This window comes from Erythrolamprus reginae, chromosome 1 (genome assembly GCF_031021105.1).
Source record: "Erythrolamprus reginae isolate rEryReg1 chromosome 1, rEryReg1.hap1, whole genome shotgun sequence".
Taxonomy (NCBI): domain Eukaryota; kingdom Metazoa; phylum Chordata; class Lepidosauria; order Squamata; family Dipsadidae; genus Erythrolamprus; species Erythrolamprus reginae.
In genome coordinates, this window is record NC_091950.1 from 149458432 (window position 1) to 149473599 (window position 15168).

General features: G+C 41.9%; 1 protein-coding gene across 1 annotated transcript in view; it reads right to left on the minus strand.

Moving 5' to 3' along the window:
• CTDSP1 (CTD small phosphatase 1) overlaps positions 1-15168 on the minus strand; it is a 42856-nt gene that overhangs the window by 5151 nt on the left and 22537 nt on the right. Inside the window, exons 2-6 of the mRNA XM_070729448.1 lie at positions 11082-11230; positions 7774-7875; positions 6832-6888; positions 2135-2227; positions 501-686 (exon numbers count right to left, since the gene is read on the minus strand). Coding sequence (XP_070585549.1) covers positions 501-686; positions 2135-2227; positions 6832-6888; positions 7774-7875; positions 11082-11230 — 587 coding nt within the window. The remainder of the gene's footprint in view (positions 1-500; positions 687-2134; positions 2228-6831; positions 6889-7773; positions 7876-11081; positions 11231-15168) is intronic.

A 15168-nucleotide genomic window follows, 5' to 3' on the forward strand; every position in this document is an offset into this window, starting at 1 on the left:
TTTTGGCATGTTTTTTTGCTTCCGCGCGCACCAAAACACAGGCGCACCTGCATCTCCGCGCCCGATTCTGCTACCTGCACAGCTGCAGTAGCAGAATTGCACCGGACTCCGCTAACACTCAGAGCCATGGAGGTGAACACACGTCACCGTTCCACCTTAACAGCTCACCTCTGGCTATCGGTAATTCAAGTAAGGCTACCGGGAGCAACTATTTCATGTAAGCACACTTCTTTATACAGTGCTATGGATTGCATATGATATTGCTCCGCTATTTAGCTCTCATTTTTAAAAAAACAACATCACACACACATACACACATCTGCACAATGTACGAAAAAGACCTCTTGGGCCCAAATACCAAGTAGAAAACTATCCCCCTTGCCTTCTTCTTCTTCAGCCCTATATTTTCAGGTCTGTTCAAGAGACAGGGCAGAGGGCAAGCCCCCCCAATGCCACACACACATCCATTTAGAAAATGGCTAGCTCCCCTTTCTACTTACAGCATTATCAGGGTGGAAGACATAAGAAGCCGGTGAATTGTCTACAATGATGATCCGTGTCAGATCGCGTCCCAGGCGGCTGAGGTCCTTGACGTAATTCCCCCGGTGGAAGACACACGACTCGCGAAAGAGCCGGGCGCGGAAGGCTCCCCACTTGTCCAGCAGATCAGCCACCGGATCAGCATACTAAAATTGGAGGACCAACAGGTGGTGAGGAAAGGTAGTTGGACTAGATTCTCCAGAAGTTCTCATGGAAGTGGCGGGGTGTGTCTGTGCAGTGTTAGGATACACTATTTAATCCTATTGATTTATTTCCTGTCAAAATCCTGAAAGTTTTGTATCCTGCTGTGAGGCTAAATTGCAAATAAAGATTAGGAAATTATTTCCCCTCCAGAGAATGGGGCTTTTAGACTTTTAATGTTAGATTTGTTATTTTAGACTTTTAATATTAGATTTGTTACTGTATATTGTTTTATCACTGTTGTGAGCTGCCACGAGTCTGCAGAGAGGGGCGGCATACAAATCTAATAAATAATAATAATAATAATAAAATATCTGAAGAATACAGATAAACCTCCAGGTGCCCTCAACGATTCATTAAAAGGATGCAAATGACCAGCTGTCTGCAAGGGGTATAAATCCTTCCATTCCCCACCCTCCTGTCAGAGCTGAAGAAGCTTCTTGGATGAGAAGCGAAACGTCTTCAAAGAAAAACCAGACAGTCCAGTTGCCTCTTGAAAAAGCACCTTTGGGACAACTGTTGTAGCATCTGAGGGTCCTGTGATAATCACTTGCAACCTTCTAAGCTGACTTCTGGACAACAAAGTCACCAGGGGAATCTGTATTCACTCAATGACCACATTTCACTTAACCACTGCTCCGATCCACTTAACAACTGTGGCAAAAAGATCATAAAATCAGGTGTGACTCCTTTAAAAAGTGCCTTGCTTAGCAACCGGTACCCAATTGTGATTCTAAGTCAAGATCTACTTGTAGAACACTTGAAAACATATTTATGCCATCAGGCTTGGGGTCAGTAGACCCCAGGCTCTGGCCAGTGAATGTATAGGATGCTGTTGTGTGTTTCTGAATGTTTGATTTTTAAATGTTTAGCTTTTTAAACTATTTTAAAATGAATTATTGCTGTTAATTGGATTTAGAAGTGTTTTATAGATTGTATTTTTATTGCAATGTTGTAAGCCGCTCCGAGTCCACGGAGAGGGGCGGCATATAAATCCAATACATAAATAAATAAATTTGCTTTTTTAGGATCGATGAAAATGGTACAAACGAATGTCTCAGCTTTGAAATGTTTCAGGATTCTTCATCGAGTAAAATAGCATAGAAATCCTGGGGTGAAGAGAAAATCCAAATCACGGAGTCTTAGTTTAAGTGAGTGGAAACAGCTTTCTACTGCAAATTGTAAGAAATAAGAGGGATCCTGTGAACCAGGATTTCTGGATTAATTTTGAGTTTAGAATGGGTCAGGAAGTCAACTGGATAGAAAGGATGCCCCCATGAGCATCTTCCTAAACTCTCTCTTTCTGTTGGCTAACTTTCTCCAAATTAAAGACCATTTACTCTGAACACTTCATGAGAAAGTAGGATGATTAGGAGAAGGAGGACACTCGTACCTTTGCCAGGCTAGCAGTGAAGAGTACACATTCAAAGAGCTCACCCATCCGCCTCAGAAACTCATCCACATGGGGTCGCTTCAGCACATACACCTGGTGAGAGTAAGAGAAATCATGGAAGGCGATCATGGAACAAGCTGAAGATGGGGGCTCCGCATCCTACCTACTTGGCCAACAGACCGATGGACACAGTTCCTGTCAGAGAAGGCAGTGCTCAGCCTCCGAATAAGCCTACCTGAAGACTAGAGGCAAAACTGGTTGCCCAGAAAAACAGCCTGATTTTCTTTCTTTCTTTCTTTCCTTCCTTTCTTTCTTTATGTATCACGCATATGTATATTCTGCCTTTCTTCCAAGACTCTGGGTGGTTGACAATAGCAATTGAATAAAATATCCTAACATTCAATAAAGCTCTGCGTATAGCTCACAAAACTGGCCCAAACAATAAAACCTGATCAGAATAAAATATCAATGAAGCAAGATGGTGGAATCACTAAAATTAGTGGCTCTCCACTCCCTCCCAAACAAAATGGATTCCCCTCCCTAATGGAAAACCAACAACAGAGAGACTAGGTGTCGGTCCAGCAATGAGGTGTTTCTGTGATTTTGGGGGGGGGTCATCTTGAAGATGGTTTGCTTTTAGTTCATGTCATCCTTACATCACAAGGGGAAGGGATCCTAAGTATCTCCATCCCTAAAAGACCACACAGAATGGGTAGACGTTATTTGGAGGAGGTAGCCCCTACAGCAAACTGGAGCTGCTCCTTATAGGACTTTATGCAGAAAAAACAACTGCTGCCAATCTGCCTTCCATTGAGGACCTGTATATTGCACAAGTCAGAAAGAGGGCTATGAAAATACTTACTGACCCCTCGCATCCTGGACACAAACTGTTTCAATTCCTACCCTCAACACAAGAAGACACAAGAACAGTTTTTTCCCAAACAAATAATCCCCTGAACACTGTCAAACGTTTTACTAAGTCTGCACTTCTATTTCTATTATTTTTTTCTCATCATTCCTATCACCCATTTCCTCCCACTTAGGACTGTATGACTGTAACCTGTTGCTTGTATCCTAAGATTTTTATTAATATTGATCGTTTCCTCATTGCTTATTTGACCCCCATGACAATCATTAAGTGTTGTACCACATGATTCTTGACAAATGTATCTTTTCTTTTATGTACACTGAGAGCATATGCACCAAGACAAATTCCTTGTGTGTGTAATCACACTTGGCCAGTAAAGAATTGTATTCTATAGGTTATAAGCAGATCTTTGAATTGGGCACATAGCGGTAGTATGTCTCCCTGTTAGCAGGCTGGCCGCTGGGATCAGTACCAACTCTATGTTTGTTTGCAAGTCCTCTCCAAATGCATCCCCGTGTAGAAAACCTGTGGCAGTGCTCTGAAAGTGTCTTGCCAAGAGAGCATGAGTCACAACTGCCAGGTAAAGGTTGCAAATGTACCGGCCTAGCTGGGTGAAAGTCCCCTGGCCATGACCTCCACCTACTGCTCCATCAGGAGACATGAATCCTGGAGGAACCCAAGTCACAGGCATTTTTGTATAGCATTCTACAGGATCATATTCAGAATTATCACTGGAACTGATTGCTCCTGGATAATCAGTACCTCTGGGGAGAGAAAGGCAGAGATAAGAAAGAATGCAAGATCCCTTATCAGATTAAAAGACTAGTAAGTGACACCTCGGCCTGAGAAAAGCCAGAGAAAGAGGCCCATAATAAACTCACCTTGATCTGGTATAAGAGAGGGCAGAGGGAAAGGTTTGAAGATTCGGTTCTTATGCCCACGTAAACAATAAAACAGAGTTCTGGGACTCCTTGCTGGGTCTTATTTCCTGATATGGCCTTTCTTGAAGGGTTGATACTCAGTCCAGCAGAAGCCATGAGTTTAGCAATGTCAGAACTATGTACATAACTGCTTGGGTTTGGCAATATACACTGCTCAAAAAAATAAAGGGAACACTTAAACAACACAATATAACCCCAAGTAAGTCAAACTTCTGTGAAATCAAACTGTCCACTTAGGAAGCAACACTGATGGACAATCGACTTCACATGCTGTTGTGCACATTCAACTTTGTACAGAACAAAGTATTCAATGAGAATATTTCATTCATTCTCATCTAGGATGTGTTATTTGAGTTTCCCTTTATTTTTTTAAGCAGTATATAAACAAACTATCAATGTATGCTTAAATGAATTGTAACACTATAGCTTTAAGAGTTAGTGTTGCAGTTAGCTGTAAGCGAGAGCCAGAAGCCTCTCTCTCTGTGTCTCTCTGATTAATCTCTGCTATTTCTGGTTTGTCTGTGTGACTATGTTGTAGAACAGTGTATTCAAATGATGGTTTAATGTATTTTGTAAGTAAGGCTTATGATATTGTATATGTATTGACAGAGGCTTATAATATTATAAGAGTATTGAAAGTATCGACTGATGTTATTGTGTATGACTAGGATTGTTCTTAACTCAGCTATTTGCCAAAGTAAATAATATTTATACACTTGTATCTCTGGGCTATCAGTTGGATATCTGCCAACCTCCATGTTTCCTTTGTGCATCCTTGGCAACACAAGAGTTACCCTGCACACTCCTCAACACGTAACAAGCAATACTGCTAAGCTCTAGACTTATTCAAGTGAGGGAGGGCAATCCTAACCAAAGCCAATCCCAAAACTGTTTTAGAAGATCCAGCTTTCTGGGATTTACTTTCAGCTTGTTCCTGCCATCCAGATCCTGAAACACCCTCCCCTCCTCCGTCAGATACTGGATTAGGACTTCACAACAGCTCTGTTACAGCAGAGAGGACAATGTGCTGTTGAGCATCGTGAGGATGCTGAGGACACCTCACTGCAAACTGACAGATGATCTCTCCCCAAGGTTTCCTAGAGAAACTAAATCAGAACAAGAATGGCACTGCTGGGTTAAAAGAGGGGATGTGTGGATGATCCTTCTCTTGCAGCAGTAGCCTAGAACTAACATCCTGCCACAGTTCACTCAGTATAATCAGCTGTGAGAAGAACCTTGAAGAACAGGAGGAAGAACTGTAGCCAAGGCAACAGTCAAATAAGAGAAACCTTTGACTAGAACATGGAATTGGACCCTCCCTAGTTCTCTTTAGGATAAAGGCAGGGAGGGGCAGTAGGCACATTCAGAGTTGCAGGATTCTGACACTAAGACCCTAAAACAAAAGTTTGTTTTATTGTTGTATAACTTTGGTCTTCCTTAAAGGACTGATACCCTGCAGAACACTGAATGCAGATGGTCTCCTACCTCAAAGCCCCTAACTCAGGGGTAGGCAAAGTTGGCTCTTCTATGACATGTGGACTTCAACTCCCATAATTCTTGAACTAGCATGGTTGGCATGATTTATTTTATTTATTGTTAGAGTTGAAAGGGACCATGCAGGTCATCAAGTCCAACCCCCTGCCTGAGCAGGAATCCTAAAGTACCCCAGCCAGGTGGCAGTCCAATTTCCTCTTGAAAGTGTCCAGAGTTGGGGAGTTCACAACCTCTGCCGGCAGGTTGTTCCAATGGTTGATCGCTCTGACCATCAGGAAGTTCTTCCTTACTTCTAGGTTGAATCTCTCCTTGGTCAGCTTCCAGCCGTTGTTCCTCGTCCGGCCCTCTGGTGCTCTGGAGAATAGAGTGGCCCTCTCCTCACTGTGGCAACCCCTCATATACCTGTATATAGCTATCATGTCCCCTCTGGCCCTCCTTTTCTCTAGGCTATCCATGCCCAGTTCCCGCAATCTCTCTTCGTAAGTCTTGGTTTCATGTCCCCTAATCATTTTAGAAATCCACAAGTCATAGAAGAGCCAACTTTGCCTACCCATGCCCTAACTGCCCTATGAACCCAAGGTACTTTTAAATACAGTTCTGCTCTGGCACTTGATTTTACTTACTGAGTTTTTACCAAGTACAGAGATAAGAGATCAAGGCATCCTCCACCTTGAAGATCTTCCGCAATTCAAAGAAAGGCTGGGAAAAGACGGCTTGTCCCTTTCGCACAACGAATCAAAAGTGAGAAGATTCCCCCCATTTCAACACGCAGCACAGAAAACATCCATCTGACATGGTTCAGACTCCAAAGTATGGAATGATGCCACTCATGATGCAATCTCATGCAAGAACTATTCCAAGCATGTAGAGCTGCAGGTTCCTCTTTGAAAGCAAGCACGTATAACTGTCATCTCCACTGTGATTGATGCTGCTGGCTGCCTCCAAGGCCAAGTAATCGAGAACAGGCTGGTTGCAGTACCTACAGCCTATCCTGGATTACTTGAACCTAGCCGCAGCCTTTGCAAATGGGAATAGCAATCACGATATATATATAGAGAGAGAGGTTTAGGATTTCAATCTCAGCTTCATCCCAGCTCAGCCTGACCGGTGTTTAGGAGTATAGAGGAGATTTCCATATGTTGAATCACACCATTGGGGTTCACATGATGAGATGTATTTTTCTTAACATGCTGGGGTTCAGTGGAAGATCTCATGAAAATTGATGTTGTACAGTTGATGCTACCAGATGGACCTTTCCCCTCCCGCTGCTGTCAAGAGGTTTCCCCTAGCAACCATGGCCAATTCAGATTTAATGTGAAATATGCTTGCTACACTAGGACCATCCAGGCTGGTCAAAATCTCTCTCCTCCTATTTTCCAGCATAGATTCCATACCTGGTGCATGACCCCGTCAATCTCCACTGGGATGATGAAATCTGCATTGTTCACCGGCTAGAGAGGAGGAAGGAAGGAAGCACAAGGTGAATCACACCAGTAGTGGATTCTAAAACCCTTTACTACCACTTCACATGTGCAGAAGCGTCCCGGGTGGGTAGGCGGAACCCCCTGCCTCCAATGCTACCAGTTCTTAGAACCAGGTCGAATCAGGAGCAACCCACCACTGAATTAACCTTCTGGAAGACTTCTCCCCACTACCCATCTCCCTGGTTTTGAAAACACTTCCTGGGTTTCTGAAAGAACATCAGCTTTCATTTTGCTCTGCCAACAAATAAGTCACATATCTCTTTCCTTCATCCACTCCAATAGTTTGGAGGGACTAAGTTTGGGGAAGACTGCTCTGATGAAGAAAGACCTGCCTGGAATGAAAATCAGCAGAGCAGGAGGAGGGGGAGAGAGAGAGGGAGGGAGGGAGAGAGGGAAAGAAAGGAAGGAAGGAAGAAAGGAAGGAAGGAAGGAAGAAGGAAACAAAGAAAGGAAGAAAGAAAGGAAGAAAGAAAGAAAGGAAGGAAGAAAGGAAGAAGGAAGGAAGGAAGGAAGGAAAGATAGAATGAAAGAAGGAAAGAAAGAAAGAAAGAAGGAAGGAAACAAAGAAGGAAACAAAGAATGAAGGAAAGAAAGAAAGAAAGAAAGAAAGAAAGAAAGAAAGAAAAGTATGTAAGAACTGACTTTAAAGGAACTATGTACTAATGTCTCATCCAGGTCAATCACCACAAGAATGAAAGAAGGAAGGAAGGAAAGAAAGAAAGAAAGAAAGAAAGAAAGAAGGAAGGAAGGAAGGAAAGAATGAAAGAAGTAAATAAGGAAGAAAGAAAGAAAGAAAGAAAGAAGGAAGGAAGGAAGGAAGGAAGGAAGGAAGGAAAGTGTGTAAGAACTTACCTTAAAGGAACTATGTACTAATGTCTCATCCAAGTCAATCACCACACAGATTTTACTGGCATCTTGGGGTTTGATTTCTGGCAGCAAGTATTTGACTGTGGTCTGCAGGGTGAGAAAGACAAGAGAAACATGTACACATCTGGATTAAAAAAGATGCATATAAAAGCAATGAATTTCAACCTCTGACATGTGGTGTGTGGGACAATGGGAATTAACCTGTAAAGAACATGATTACTCTACAATCAGAGGTCCTGCATGTGTGTTTTGTGAAAAATGGATGCAGTCTCCTTTTTGTTTGCTTCCCCATATTAGCATCAAGCAATATTTGGCAGGTATCAAAATCTCTGTCCTTAGTCCTCTATAGAACAATATTAATTAAAAGGATAGTCAACAATCAAGATAGAAAAACTGAGGATTGGAATGATTCTCTCCCTCTCTCTCTCCATGCCTACCTACCCAATCAACATTCTGTCTGTCTATTTATTATCTATCTATCTATCTATCTATCTATCTATCTATCTATCTATCTATCTATCTATCTATCTCTATTTTAAATCTATCTATCTCTCTCTCTCTCTCTCTCTATTTTAAATCTCTCTCTCTCTCTCTCTCTCTCTCTCTATTTTAAATCTATCTATCTAATCTATAAATCTATCTATCTATCTATCTATAAATCTATCTATCTATCTATCTATTAATTTATCTAATCATCGTCTGTCTAATCATGATCTGTCTGTCTTCTATCTATCTATCTATCTATCTATCTATTAATTTATCTAATCATCGTCTGTCTCATCATGATCTGTCTGTCTTCTATCTATCTATCTATCTATCTATCTATCTATCTATCTATCTATTAATTTATCTAATCATCGTCTGTCTCATCATGATCTGTCTGTCTTCTTTCTATCTATCTATCTATCTATCTATCTATCTATCTATCTATCTATCTATCTATCTATCTATCTATCTATCTATCTATCTACCGATCTATCTATTGATCCATCAATCTATCTATTCTATCTAATCATCATCTGTCTTTCTGTCTGGCTGTCTATCATCTATCTATCTGTTTGCTATAACCCATTCCCTATTTTATGAATCCATAGCTCAAAAGTATAGGCTGGGAAGATGAAGTAGCTAAAATGGGTGCTTTACATGTGCAAATGGGGAAGAAGTTTGGAAGCCAAGTATAAGCATTAGCAGTTATAGAACTGGGCAATAGAGGGCAATAGAAGACCAAGGCTCAGATGAACTAAAAATGAATCAGCTTGAGGGTCAAAGTTTAAAAGGAGTTGGTGGCTCAGGAGCTCTGAATAATTAAAGGCTCTCGTGATCTCCCCAAATTAACTAGGAAATTCATACATTAGCACCACATTTAGCTTCTTAATCATTCTTTTTTAAAAAAATCTCTATCCATTAGAGCAGGGCTGTTAAACTCCCGGCCTGAGGGCCAAAAGTGTCACCCACTGGACATACCCACTCCCAGTTTAGGGAAGGGGAAATATGTCTTGATACATCACCGTGATGATGTGAGTTTGACACCCCTGGGTTAGAAGGTGTGTTACTGTTCTGGAAGTCCAGCCCCCATGGGCAACACGCTACAAATCTTGAGGGATGTCAGAAATATGGAAGGCTCTTAATAAGGTCATAATCTTTTTCTCCAAATTAGTGGGTGGATATATTAAGTTGCTAATGTTTGATACTTTTTTTGTATAGTCAAGTGCAAATACCAGTTGGGTACTTGTTCTATTACAGAGTGTTCTTTCAAATATAGATGAAACCCAATCTCTAACTAGATTGCCATCTTGCAGCTTGGATATCAGAGAAATGCTGGGCAAGACCGCCATGACTCTTCTTGCCCATCCCTCAAGCTCGTCACCTGTCATTATCTATTGGCAGCTAAGCAACAAGGGATCATGTGAAGAGACCTGCTGCCAAATGCATTTCAAAGATCTCTTTCCAACCTCTCTGGGTTGCATGGCAGATATGCCACTTATGTGGAATGTAACTAATTCTCCTGATCCAAGTTCAAGAAAGCAACTGAAGCCTTGCAGAAGGTGACTAATGCATAGTGAATGGTCTGCAATGGGCATTCTAATTTCTCACGCTGTTTTCTGGTTCTCAAGGCTTAGTGTCACCTGATGACATCCATTGAGGTTTTCACACCTTCTCCAACCTAGAGCCTGGAGTTTTATTATTTTGAAGCTTAGGATGTTTATCCCTTGATTAAGGAGCTCGAGAACTTTACCTGGAGGCCTGAGAAGGGTGGAAATATTGTGAACTGAAATAAGAGTGTGGACTTTTTCTTAAACCCAACGTATCCCTTTCCAACATAGCATCTATTGAATGGTTTGGACCACAATATTCATCAGTCCCAATGATGCGCAATAATTTATTTTGCTTGTTAGGAGGACGGTGCTGTGAGTGCTCCTTGTCCACCTCTGGTAATGATAGATTCTGAGAAGGATGCGCCAGGCCCAACTTGGTACCCTGGGCCAGTGGTTTTGCCAGCTGATGTAGAGAGTGAGAGTGAAGGAGAGACAGACCTGAATGAACCTGAAAGACCACCAGAGGTGGCAGATATGCCAATAACAGTATAGTCTGACTTAGAGGAGGAGGAGGAAGATCAGGAGCCTTTGCTTAGAAGACTAAGAAAAAGACAAGAATACTTGTATGGGAAAAGGAAGTAGTCTGTAGTTTGTAACTCTAGGGAATTGTTGACCACTTCCTATAGGTGTTTAAGGGTGGTGCATGGGTAATTCTCCATTTTGCAATGGAGTCGGGTGATGTTTGAGGTTTTAGCCAGATTATGCTACCAACTGTTGTTTTCCTGCTAAAATCCATGGAGTAAAAGTGCCCTGTCTGCAGAGATGCTGGGAAGCTGTGAAAGTAAGTCTGTGAAACTGTAGACTCTTTATCTCATGAAGGAATGCAAGTAGCTTTGATCTTTGGCAACAGCCTATCCGCGAGACTGTTCTCTTTTAATTACTCTCACTGAGAAGCTGCCAAGGTGAACTCACAGGCATGAATTTGGCTTGTAGCAAATGAGACTTTATATATAAAAAGAGTGATTTGAAATATCAGCACATGGATTTCTCCTTTGTTCTCAAGCTGCATAGGCCCAGGATAGAACAGACGGTGTTTCAATCCCACATATCTGGAAAGTCATAGGTTGGGGGTAGACTGTTCACAAGCTCCTTTGGACAAACATGTTGTTCTCAGGAGCATCAGAGACTGGTTCCATCCTGTAAGATCCTAGACGGACAAAACCCAAAAACGGCAATCAAAGAGACAGTTCAACATACCTTGGTCACTGAACCATTTTCTTCCACCAGCAGTGGGGCATTGTTGTTGACAGGGATAGGCTCTGAGTTGTCATGGCAAAGGCAGCAAAAAAGTGATTGGAAGATGCTGCGATTCCTGGGTTTCTTGGAAGATGTTTGGTTCTGAACACCTGCAGTGGTGGTGGAAAAGACAAGTAAGTGGAAATGAAATTGCACAGCTCTCCGATCTAATATACTTTCCTGCCTAAGACAAAAATAAGGAGCATCCCGGCAGTAAGAATTCTCCATCAACCCAGAGATAGGAGAACATTTCTCCTTGCATCTGAAGACCGTAGGCTGGCTCAGGAACACAAGGCTGTGTGATTTACAGCTCTCAAGCCCAACACTTTTCTGCTATCTTCCAGCATCTGTTGCCTGGATCACCTGTCTCATGCTACCCAAAAGTAGGTTGGCCCTAAGCAGAGGTATTCTACTCAACCTCTGCCCATAATGAAAGCCTTACTCAAGCATCTACCTCCTTCCTTTTCAAGCTTCGGTTCTTTAAAGTATCTTTGACTCACTGCAAGATTGGAAAGTTCCATACTCAAATGCAATATGTATATACAGGACACATCATATTTTGCAAACTATCAACATGTACATATGAAGAACGGTTGCAGGAACTGGGTATGTCTAGTTTAATGAAAAGAAGAATTAGGGGATTAAGGGAGACATGATAGCAGTGTTCCAATATCTCAGGGGCTGCCAAAAAGAAGAGGGAGTCAACCTATTCTCCAAAGCACCTGAGGGTAGAACAAGAAGCAATGAGTGGAAGCTGAACAAGGAAATAACCAACTTAGAACTAAGGAGAAATTTCCTGACAATTAGAACAATTACCATAATCAGTGGAATAACTTGCCTCCAGAATTTGTGAATGCTCCAACACTGTAAGTTTTAAAGAAGATGTTGGATAACCATTTGTCTGAAGTTGTGTAGGGTTTCCTGCCTAAGCAGGTGGTTGGTCTAGAAGACATCCAAGGTCCCTTCCAACTCTGTTATTCTATTCTATTCTACATAGGCAGTTCTTATAATAGGATTTACTTAATCAGTACAGTAGCTTTTTCTTCTCTTCACATACTCATATTTTGAAGATGTAAGCTTACATTTGCCATGGAACAAATTTGCCTATGATCAAAATAAGTTTATTTCCTGAAAAGGAGGCTCAAAGGTGGAAAAAAACATAAAACTGTATTTAAGTGAATGCTATAGACCAGGGCTAGGCAAAGTTGGCTTTTCTATGACTTCAACTCCCAGAATTCCTGAGCTAGCATGATTGTCTCAGGAATTCTGGGAGTTGAAGTCCACAAATCATAGAAGAGTCAACTTTGCCTATCCCTGCTTTAGACCAATACCTTCCTACCTAACATCCCACTAGGCTGGCTTTTAACCTGGATGCATACTGATTCACACATTCTTTTTTTCAAATTACTACTTCAACACGGGATATAACCTGCCAATTAAAAATATAACCTTTCTGTGAGTGAGTGCATTTATCACTGCAAGGAAGAAAAGATAAAAATGATAAGCTTTGGGTAGGATATTTGGTTGGATGGATTTCTAAATAAACTCGCAAGTGCATACACAGCTCTGCAAGCGAAATAGGTCTGGTTCACTTGAGAAAAAAGGCGGATCAAGGAGACATCAAACAAGGCCCTATGGGCAGCTTTTCTTAAGACAGGCTTCCCACAGGCTGACATTCTCCAGATGGACTTCAACCACCTGCCAACCAACCAACACAGCTATCTGATCAGGGAACTGAGGGGTTAAAAGCTCATGCATTCGACAGAACCAGCGTGTAGGAGGTTGGGGGAGAAATCAAGCAGGATGGATCCTTGATGAAGATACGAAGTTTTTCCCCAAAATGGAAAAGTACCAGACCAAGTGTGTGCGTGGGTATGATTGAATGCAGGGGGAGCGGGTATGAAAGTACTAGGCTTAATTATGGAAGAGAGAAAGATTATTCAGGACTCTGCTGAAGTGAGAGGAGACCAGGTTGAAGGGATCTGATTTTGGCTGTTGAATTTTTCAATATTGATATTTCTGATTTTCTGACCACGACAACTGAATCCATACTTTGATGGAAGGAAAACAAAACGTCAACGCCACTTCCTAAGTTCCACACAAATGTCTGCACCTGTTATATGGAAATGGAAAATATATGTGTGTTCTCCCCCTCCCATTCTCCCTCCCCTTCCCGTCCCATTCACATTTTCCTGAGTCACACACTAGAAAAACCCCAGGGCAGTTTTAATCATGCATCATCTTCCAAGCTTTAAGTTTAGATTCACTTTCCTATCTCATCTCTTTGCTATGCTATGCCTGGCTCCTGCTTTCTAACCCAGCCCTAAATCATGGTATTGTCTTCACTCTGAGATGCCCTGGACCTGGGCTATGCTAGGTCAGATTAACGTATAGCCAGAAAGCCTAGCTAGCAAGAAAGGAGCATTTTCACTCCCAGTAACCCTATTTTAGAGTCACAAGTTCTATTTGGGGTTTTTAAACTCACTTTGTTGCAAGTTCATCTCAGTCCTACCCATACCTCTGTGGTAGAAGGGATGTTGCTTTCATGAGACTCGAAGTAACACTTGCAAAATAATTCTACCCTGTTTATTTTTAAAAAGAACGGTCAAGGTTCAGATGTAAGCAGAACTTATTTAGAGTAAGAGAGGTCCCAGGAGCACATGATACCTGGTCTCTCTCTCTCTCTCACACACACACACACACTCACACACACAAACATCCCCCTCCATTTAATCCTATCTCAAAATGTCAGTGGTACAGTTGCCAAAAGACAACCATTTATTTGTTAATTTGTTTGTATTTTTATGCTGCCCCTCTCCTGTTGTACATACTCCTGATCAGTTGGAGGATGATGAAGATATTGAGGATTCAGATAGTGTTTATGAAGTAGTGGGGGGCCCGGGGTTACAGGTAGTAGAACAGGTGGGAGGCCAGCCACAGGATGGGGCTGTGAGTTCAGGATCTAGCGAGGGAGAATCAGATGCTCCCTGGGTTAATCCTAAATTCAGAAGAATTCAGAAACGTAGAGAGCAAAGGTCTGGAAGAAGATATTAAGGAGAGGAATGGGTTAAATATTGTAGTGAGGTAATTGACACGTCAGGGGGCTAGTGGAGAAGAAGGGTGGAGTTTCAACGTTGATGAAAGGAAATATGGAGGTGTTTTCACCACGCTAAAGTAAGCCAAAGTATTTTGTATTGTATTTAGTTAGAGATGCTGTCTTTTTGAAGCTATGTATTTAGGAAATAAATCTTGTTTAAATGAAGCAGAAAAAGGAATGTGAGATATGCGGCTAGAAGAGAGATAATGGACCCATTGATGTCTGGAATGTGTTGAAGTGCAAGAGAGCAGAGAAATAAATGGAGTTGCTTATTTGATGAAATGATGCATTTAATGAGAGTTATTTGTAATTACTAAACTTCTACCAGAAACCAGAACATCTCCAAAGACTCTGAATCCTGCTACTCTGAAGGCAGAAAACACATGAAAAGAATAGCACATCTACTACCAAGACTATCGTGTCATTACCATGCCCTGCAAACACTCAGGAAAAAATGGAAAATCCTTGCTCTGTCCAAATGTGTAACTTGGCCATACCCACTTTGCCTTATTGTCCTGTGAAGTTTGGGCCCCTGTTCCACGACACGTCAAACTGTCTGCTTTGGAGATAGACTTTCTGCATGCAATTCCATCCTGTATTGACTGTATAGTCCAGGGGTAGGCAAAGTTGGCTCTTCTATGACATGTGGACTTCAACTCCCAGAATGCCTGAGCTAGCATGATTGGCTCAGGAATTCTGGGAGTTGAAGTCCATACGTCATAGAAGAGCCATCTTTGCCTACCCCTGGTGTAGTCTATCTTTTAATTTGTAAATAGGGAACTTCCGGTGGCGATGTCGGGGCAGCGCAGAGGGAAAAGAATGAGCTCCATCTTCTGAACTTTTCTTGTCCAAAGACCCTTCAAGGGCACCCTGGGGACAGTGAGGTGGAAAGCAACTGCTTGCTGGAACGAGCGAATCCCTCTTTAACCTGGCATGAATGTGACCTGTCAT